The 9374-nt window shown below is 39.0% G+C and overlaps 1 protein-coding gene across 1 annotated transcript; it reads left to right on the top strand.

Annotated features, from left to right (window-relative positions):
* The first annotated feature begins 2901 nt into the window (after positions 1–2901).
* LOC149078496 (uncharacterized) lies at positions 2902–6870 on the top strand. The gene has a single exon (XM_089241000.1). It carries the CDS (start codon positions 2902–2904, stop codon positions 6868–6870), a length of 3969 nt encoding a protein of 1322 aa, XP_089097126.1.
* Positions 6871–9374: the final 2504 nt, after the last annotated feature.

Raw genomic sequence — 9374 nt, 5'->3', positions numbered from 1 at the left:
AAGTAAGCCACCTAGTTGGGCAATTTGCCTGTTGTGGCGTCATATTTGTATTAATTACAATGATCGCAATGCCTAATATTTTTACCTTCCTTCAGGAAAGTTAGCGCCCTCTATTGGCTCAACAGAGAACAAAAACAAAATAATTAAATTTAAGTATTGAAGACAAATTGAATACTTGGAGGCCAGTACCTACTATCAAATGCATTTATTTTAACTTAGTAACACGATCATCCTCAACAACAACCATTTTCAATCCACTGCTGGATGAAGATCGCCTCTAAAGTTTTCCATTTTACTTTATCTGATGCTTTAGCCATCCAGTTCACTTTCGCCACGTTCCTGAGCTCGTCGATCCATCTTGCGTGGGACGCCTTCTAGGGCGTTTAACACCACGGGGGTACCAATCTAGAATACTTGTGGTCCATCTATAGTCCTGTCTTCTTCCAACCATGTCCAGCCCATTTCCATTTCAAACGTTTAATTCTTTCCATGATATCATATACCTTTGTGTGGTTCCTTATCCAAGTGATTCGTTTTCTGTCTCTCCTTGTGATGCCTAGCATACATCTTTCCATGCTCCTTTGTGTTGTCTGTAGCCTTTGTATCGTCTTGCTTGTGAGTGTCCATGTTTCAGCTCCATAAGTCAATGCTGGTAGCACGAACTGGTTAAACACTTTTCTTTTCAGGCATAATAGCATGTGACTCTTCAGAATTACACAGTTTTTGCCAAAAGTGCTCCATCCAATCCTGATTCTTCTACTTATTTCATTGATGATTCCGTTGTCCGTATGTGTGTTTTTTTCTTTCTTTTTTTTCTCTCGTTATTATTTATGCCGACAGATATGTATCGGATATTGTTTTGCTCACAAGCTTGCTTAGCCCCTAAATGTTTTGTAACTGTGTTTAGAAATCTTAAATAAAGTAAATTTGAATTTGAATTTCTTGTCCCAGGTATACATAGCTTTTTACTTCTTCTATCTCTGTGTTGTTGAGCAAGATTAGTCTTTAGTCTTTTGCAGATTCATTTTCAAGCCCACCTCAATACATCACCAGTTCTTTTATCATTTCTTCTAATTCATCTGTATTACTGTTGCGACTCCCACTGCTTCCCAACAGAGGGAGGCAGAGGTACCATATGTACGAGCTGTATTATTATTATTATTTCTTTTTCCTTTTTTTGTGTGAGTATATTTCAGTAGTACACATCATGTAACTGAGGAGAAAAGAAGGGTAGAACGTCTTCTGTCACTCTGATTTAAGAAAAGGAAAGATTATAATGGTTTTGTTTTTCGACTAAGTGTTGTTTAATTCTTGCCCAGTTTTATTTTATTTATCATTTTCTTCATAATGCGAGAGGGGTAAGTTTTTAATTTTTATTTGGTAGAAACATGATTTTAAATTAAATTTTAGATCGACCCGGACGGGTTCCGCTTTGTCGATCCCTAAACAAGTGGCGAGCCAGCCAGGATTAAGAATTTTTGATTTTAAGAGTTTTTAAATGAAATAATTTTAGATTTAGTTGAAAAACAATTTTTGGATTTTCCAAGTGAAATAAGTTTAGATTTTAATCGAAGGTATTTTATTTGAAGAATTTCCATCATGGAAAAGTTAGTTAGACAACGAAAGCCAATTAGAAGTTCATTCACAAAAACGGTAAACTCTCTTAAAGAGGAATTAGGTAATGAACCAGTGAATCAGAGTGAAATTCTAGATAAATTTAGCAAGCTTGAAGAGTTAAAAGAAAAACTAGAAAATCTAGACGGTTCGGTTCTAGATGCACTTCTAGACTTGAAAGATGTTAGTGATGATGATGTCTCAAAAGAATATGATACCACGGAAGAGTATAGAGATGTGTTTATTACCATCAAACGTCTGGTAAATGAGGCATTACAAAATGCCAGTCCAGAACAGGGCAGTAAGGCAGAATCTGTCATTAGTTCGAATAGACGTACTCAGTATAAATTGCCAGAAATTGAGCTTAAGAAGTTTGATGGGGAGTTAATCAATTATTTACCGTTTTGGGCTCAATTCAAACAAATTCATGATAATGATGAACTGAGCGAAATTGATAAATTTCATTATTTGTGCCAGGCTATGCAATCTGGAACCAAAGCCAAAGAATTTATCAATGCATATCCTGTCACAACGGAAAATTATGAAAAGGCAATTAATGCTTTAAAACAGAGGTTCGGTAAAACCGAATTATTGATTGAGGTCTATGTAAGAGAATTATTAAAATTGATAATTGATAATTCAGGCCATAACAAAAATAAGCTGCCCTTGGGAAAATTGGTAGATAGCATAGAAGCTCAGTTACGGGCCTTAGAATCTATGGGTGTTGATTTCGAAAGCAATGGAGCTTGGCTATATCCCTTAGTAGAAAGTTGTTTGTCAGAAGAAATTCTAAGGGCCTGGCAACGCTATTCGTATTCTTCCTCCCCCGCTTTAGAAAATTCCACAGATGTGCACTCCATCCCCAAGGAAGAATTTCCCCCTCAACGACAACCAAGTTCAAGGTTAACGAGACTCATGTCTTTTCTGCACCATGAAGTAGAAAATGAGGAAAGGGTGTTGTTGGCAAGAAAGGGATTCGAGGGAGGAAGGGATCAACGATCCCGAGAAAAACAGAAAAAGGGAGATTCTCCCCTTCCCACAGCAATAAACCTACATGCTGGGAACGTTAAGTTGAACTGTATTTTTTGTGATCGTCCCTCACATGAGAGTAAAGATTGTTTTGAGGCTATGTCTCTTTCACTGAATGCAAAATTAGAAAAAATTAAAGAAAAAAAATGCTGCATGAAATGCATTAAAAGAAATCACATTGCAAAATTTTGCCGTACCCTCGTCCGTTGTCATATTTGTAATAAAAATCATCTCACGTTACTATGTCCCGAAACACCTATGAAAAAGGCAAAAGATACACGTACGATAGAGGATAATAAAAACCTTTCTTCAGATTCAAGCACTGTGCAAAGCACATCTGTTCAGGAGAAATGTACTTCATCTGTGGCATTAATGACATTAGAGCTTAAGGTTACGGGGAAGTTCTCAAAGCAAGTCCGTGTGCTTTTAGATTGTGGATCGCAAAAGTCGTATATTAAACGGTCCACAGCCGAAGAATTGGGCCTCGAATGCGTCACAGTGGAAACTATATCACATACCTTATTCGGGGGTTCAACAATCAGTGCTAAGCCCCATAAGAGATTCCGTGCAACTCTGGGGGCAACCGATAGATATTTAAAAACACAGTTAGAATTCGAATTTTTGAGTCAGGAAGTGATTTGCGGAAGTATCCCACGGTTAGCCCTTGAGAGTAAGCTACTAGAAGAGCTCAAAATTAATAAAATATGGTTAACCGATGTAGGAACTAATTGCCCAGAAGTTGAGGTACTGATAGGCGCAGACATATATGGTAAGATTTTGACCGGACGAGTGAAACAGTTGCAAAGTGGTCTAACCGCCATCGAAACAAAGTGGGGATGGACAGTATGTGGGGAGAAGAATGATAACAAATGTCCAATTGACCGCTCCGCTAGCACTATGACAGTGACAAATCTATCAATAAGGGAGTTAAAAATTCCAGAATTATGGAGCTTGGAAACAATTGGCATTGGCGAAAACAGGAGTCATATGACTAAAGCGGAGGAGGAAGAGCACGCTCAAGAACAATTTTGTGGATCACTGGATAGGAAACAAGATGGTAGATACTGTGTAGGATTACCATGGTTGGACGGACGTCAAGGTATTCCTTCCAATCGACACATAGCCGAGAAAAGGTTGTATAGCGTTACTCACAAGCTGAAAAGAACCTCTACTTATGATGATTATGGAAGAGTATTTAATGAGTGGGAACAGGAAGGAGTAATAGAAAAGGTACCCGACAATGAGTTAGATCGAAAATGCCACTATTTGCCCCATCATCCTGTCATAAAACCAGATAGTTTGACCACTAAAATCCGACCTGTATTTGATGCTTCTTGTAAAGGCGGTAGGAATCCATCACTCAATGATTGCCTGGTAAAAGGACCAAATCTCATCGAGCAAATCCCTTCCATAATTTTGAGATTTCGGGAAAAGGCGATAGGGGTGATATCCGACATTCGACGCGCATTTTTACAAATTGAAATGAATCAGGAAGACCGAGATTTTTTGAGATTTTTATGGTGGGATGCAGAGAACAAAATACAAGTGTTCAGGCATAATCGAGTTGTATTTGGAGTAACAAGTAGTCCGTTTTTGTTGGGTGCGGTAATATTACACCATTTATCTCAGGCACCTGAAGACAGGAAGTATCTTGCTAAGAAGCTTACAAAATCATTTTATGTAGATAACTGCATTACTTCCGTTGACAATACCGAAGAATTGAAAGAATTCATAACAAAATCCACAGAGATGTTAGCGGAAGCGAAAATGAAGTTGAGAATGTGGGAGTTTGGCCCTTCTGAGGAAGTGGACATTATGGAGCATGAGATCCCGGACGTCCAACCCACAGATTTCAGTGCCTCAGTCAATATATTAGGATATCTATGGAATAGAACAGACGATAGTCTTACCATTCCCGTCAAATTAGACCTAGAAATTCAGAATCCAACGAGAAGAGAAATGTTATCTATTACGCAAAGCGTATTTGACCCGATTGGTTTTGCATGCCCAGTGATGTTACAAGCTAAATTGCTCATTCAGCAAGCTTGGGTATTAAAAACGGATTGGGATGCTCCCTTACCTGATGATATAAGAGATAATTTTGTCCGCTGGTATAAACAACTGGGGTTATTGGCTGAGCTGAAATTTCAACGAAGAGTAGGATATGGAGATCATGAGAACTGGTCTATACACGTGTTTTGTGATGCCAGTCAAGCGGCGTATGCTACGGCTATTTTCCTGAGATGCGAAAATCAGAATAAGGTATCTGTGCAGTTGGTAGGTGCACGGTGTAGGCTAGCTCCACTAAAGAAAATTACGATACCCAGACTTGAACTTCTTGCATGCGTCATAGGAGCAAGATTAAATAATTTCATAGTAAATTCCTTAAATGTTTCCTCAATTAGCTCGTACTTTTGGACTGATTCTGCCACCTGCCTTGCATGGATCAAACGTAATGACCAGTGGGGCACATTTGTGGGCAACCGAGTGCGAGAAATAGGAAAATTGTCAAATCCGAACCAATGGCTCTATATCCCAGGTCATTTGAATCCAGCAGATCTTCCTTCTCGCGGCTGTAATGTAGCCCACCTGATAGAGAGCAGATGGTGGGAAGGACCGTTATGGTTGAAAGAGAATCGAGATACCTGGCCTAGTCTAGAAGTGCATACAGATGAGCGTCTAGTAACTGTAGAAAGAAAGAAATCTTTCTCTGTAAATTTAAGCGTTAATGATAATAATGAAAATATTAGTTGGTATAAAAAATTCTCTAACTTCTCTCGCATTGTGCGCATCTTTTGCTGGGTGAGAAGATTCATCTTAAGAGCACAGAAAAAGGTCATCCCGAAAGGAAATCTAGTGGATGCATATGAGAAGGAGAACGCAGAAAATCTCCTCTGGTTGTCTGTGCAACGAGAATCGTTTCCTGTCAAGGAAAATCGCTTCAAGGGTCTGAACGTTGTTGAAGACGAGAATAAACTATTGAGAATTAAAACCAAAATTATTGAGAGAGACGATGAATTTCCGTTTCTTTACCCGCTGCTCCTTCCTACGAAACACTATCTTGTGGACTCTTTGATTTGGCAATGCCATGTCAATAATAACCATGCAGGGACTCAAATCCTCGCGTCAATACTAAGAGAAAAGTATTGGATTATATCTTCAAAACGCGCAATTAGACGAGTGATTTCCAGATGTGTACCTTGCAAACGACACAAGGCCAAAGCAGGGACAAGTGTACCGATACAGCTTCCGTTCGACAGAGTGAGGGAGGCCAATGTCTTCGAAATAGTAGGCATAGATTTGTGTGGACCTCTCTATTTGAAATCTAAAACCAAAGCTTGGATCGTACTGTTCACCTGTGCTATCTATAGAGCCATACACTTGGAGTTAGTGTCCTCTTTAAGCACCGAAGCATTTATACAAAGTTTCCGCAGATTCGTGGCCAGAAGAGGCAGACCATCCATTGTATACTCCGACAATGGAACTAATTTTGTGGGAACTAGCAATGCGCTAAAACAAATTGACTGGGTGAAAGTTACCAACGATAAGCATTTATCTCCATTCAAGTGGAAATTCATCCCTCCTACTGCAGCCTGGTGGGGAGGATGGTGGGAGAGACTGATAAGATCAGTCAAAGAACTCTTAGTGCGGGTCCTAGGCCGATCATCTCTGCATTTTGAAGAACTCTATACGATCATTTGCGACGTTGAGGCTACAGTGAACCGCAGACCTCTCACATTCGTATCAGAGAATTCTGACGACCTGGTGGCGCTTTCTCCAGCATCCTTTCTCCAAGAAATCCCAACATCAGGAGTTCCGGATCTTGACGTGATTGATCATAAGAGCTCCAACGCTAGGCTCAAGTACCGTCAGAAGCTCCGAGGTGAATTGAGAAGCCGTTTCCGAAAGGAGTACTTGGGTCAGCTGATTCAACGGTCAAGTGAACAAGGAAGGAACTTCCAAGTCGGCGATGTGGTCTTGGTGGGACTGGAAGACAAGAAAAGAGTGTTGTGGCCCATGGCCAGAATAACAGAAGTTCTTCCCAGCAGAGACGGTAGCACGCGCGTGGTAAGACTCCAAACGAGATCTGGAACTCTAGTTCGACCTGTACAAAGACTTTACCCGTTAGAATTGAGTGACTCACAAGATCCGGTCATTAAATTCAGCGAACAGAGAAGGTCTAGATTCGGTCGAGAGCTGAAAATACCGGACAGACTTATATTGTGACACTCAACAGTCGTGTGTGCAAACAAAATCAACAATATGTGTCGCACTACATAATATGTATTTATTTTATGAATGTCATGCATTTTTATACATGTTTCATATACTCAAATTTTGAAAATTTAACTTTTATTATGGGTTATTATGCAGAGCATATGTATTTTTCAACTTTTGTAGTTGCATGTGTATATATATAGCTATTTTTTGATTCTATGCACAGTAATGTTTATTTCGGAGCAATATTTTGTATAATTGGAATTTTGTTTAGGCGCACTGCAATTCCAATGGTGGGAGGATGTTGCGACTCCCACTGCTTCCCAACAGAGGGAGGCAGAGGTACCATATGTACGAGCTGTATTATTATTATTATTTCTTTTTCCTTTTTTTGTGTGAGTATATTTCAGTAGTACACATCATGTAACTGAGGAGAAAAGAAGGGTAGAACGTCTTCTGTCACTCTGATTTAAGAAAAGGAAAGATTATAATGGTTTTGTTTTTCGACTAAGTGTTGTTTAATTCTTGCCCAGTTTTATTTTATTTATCATTTTCTTCATAATGCGAGAGGGGTAAGTTTTTAATTTTTATTTGGTAGAAACATGATTTTAAATTAAATTTTAGATCGACCCGGACGGGTTCCGCTTTGTCGATCCCTAAACAATTACTACTGTTAACAACAATGTCGTCTGCAAAATGCAAATGGTTGAAAAATTCTCCATTTATTTTAATTCATTTCTCATCCCAATCCAGTTTTCTGAATACGTCTTCTAAAACAGCGGTAAAGTGTTTTGGTGAGATAGTATCATCCTGTCTGACTCCTTTTCCAAGTTTAATCTTTGCTTTTCTTTCATTCAAACGAATCGTTGCAGTTGCTTTCTGATGATATTGATGTAAATCTTCTCTACCCCAATTACATCTAGAGCTTTAACAACAGCAGATGTGAAGACAGAGTCAAACGCTTTCTCAAAATCAATGAAAGCCATATACAATGGTGATTCGTATTCTTTGTGTATCTTTGTGAGTTCCCTGATTGTTTGGATATGATCCATTGTACTGAATCTACTTCGAAATCCTGCCTGTTCTTTTGGTTGAGCTTCATCCAATTTGGATTCAAGCCTATATGTCAGCACTTTTGTGAAGATTTTATAAATTACTGAGATAAGACTGATTCGTCGATAATTCTTGATACCCTCTTTTTCACCCTTCTTGTGAAGAAGAACCATCCCATCATTGCGTTATTCCAATCTGCAGGCACATCCGATTTTGTGAGACAATTTGTGAACAAAGCAGCTAGCATACTGGCAAATTTTTCTCCTGCTTCTTTAATAATGTCTATTGAAATCCCATCTTCACCGGGGCACTTCCCTTTTTTATACATCTTATAGCCTTGTAGACTTCCTCTTTCATCACAGATGCTACTTGTACGAATTCAGCTCCATTTTCTTTTCGTCCTTCTCCTTTTCCTTTGTTCCGATCCTGGTTCTTCATGTTTGTATAGAATATTATGAAATTCCTCAACAATACTAATGATTTCATTTCAATCTTTCCTTTTTAGTGGAAAAATTTCCTTTCTCCCAGCTCACAGTTTTCGTTTTGCTGATTTTAAGCTCCTATTATCTTCCAGTGCTTTTTTTTACAATATCGCAATTAAACTTCCTGACATTTTCTGTAATCGGCTTTCGTACTGTCTCGCAAAGTTGTGCATATTCCATTTTTGATTTAGTTTCTGTTTTTTTCTTCACCGGTTTGATTTCTTTTCTCCAGCGACTTCCTTTGCTACTTCTTTTTGGGTAGTGGTTAAAGTTCTGTTCATCGTGGTGACATCTTGTCCATCTTCAGTGGTGTTATACAGCAAATCAAATCGGTTCTTCAGCTCTAACTGGAATTTATATCGATGTTCTTGAAGCTTTACCATATCGATGACAGTTTTTGTATTTTTGATAAGTTTCGCTCTTTCCATTCTGGTGTTGAGCATTATTCTACATCTCACCAGTCGATGATCACTTCCTGTATTGAATTTGTTGAGAACACTGTAGCCTTGGATCATACGCTTCTTATTGCATAGGATGTTGTCTATTTCACTTTTGTTTCAGTTGGACTTCTCCAGGTCTTCTTAGAAAATGAATTCATGATGCAAAACTGTTCGCTCGGAAAATCCTACTGAACTGGTTCTTCCATTATATGTTACCCTGCAGTAAAATGCATGTCCACTGACAAGATCGATTTTCTCCTCTCATTTTCTTCTTACTTCAGAGGTGCCTAAGATGCCCCAATTTATTCTCTCCAGTTCTTCTTCCAACTCCTGCAAACGATTTTCTGAAGAAAGAGATCGTTCGTTATACGTGGCCAAGATCATCATCTTATATGGCAGCCCGGTCCAACCCAGAGATGCTTAGCACTCCCTGTCTTCATGTCTTGCTGGTTGCTGCCGTAACCAGGGACACTCAGACTGCTAGGGACTGAGGACCTTATTTTTATAGACAGAGTTCATGTTTCTTTTTAGAGGGTTT

Source organism: Pholcus phalangioides, unplaced genomic scaffold, assembly GCF_987345545.1.
Source record: "Pholcus phalangioides strain wild (caught in Gottingen) unplaced genomic scaffold, Ppha-v1.0 ptg000013l_1, whole genome shotgun sequence".
NCBI classification, from domain to species: Eukaryota; Metazoa; Arthropoda; class Arachnida; order Araneae; family Pholcidae; genus Pholcus; species Pholcus phalangioides.
The sequence above is the reverse complement of the archived record's forward strand: the minus strand, read 5'-3'. Positions and strand labels throughout refer to the sequence as shown.

Coding starts and splice junctions, on each gene's coding strand:
- LOC149078496 (XM_089241000.1), top strand. CDS start 2,902: ATGAAAAAGGCAAAAGATACACGTACGATAGAGGATAATAAAAACCTT.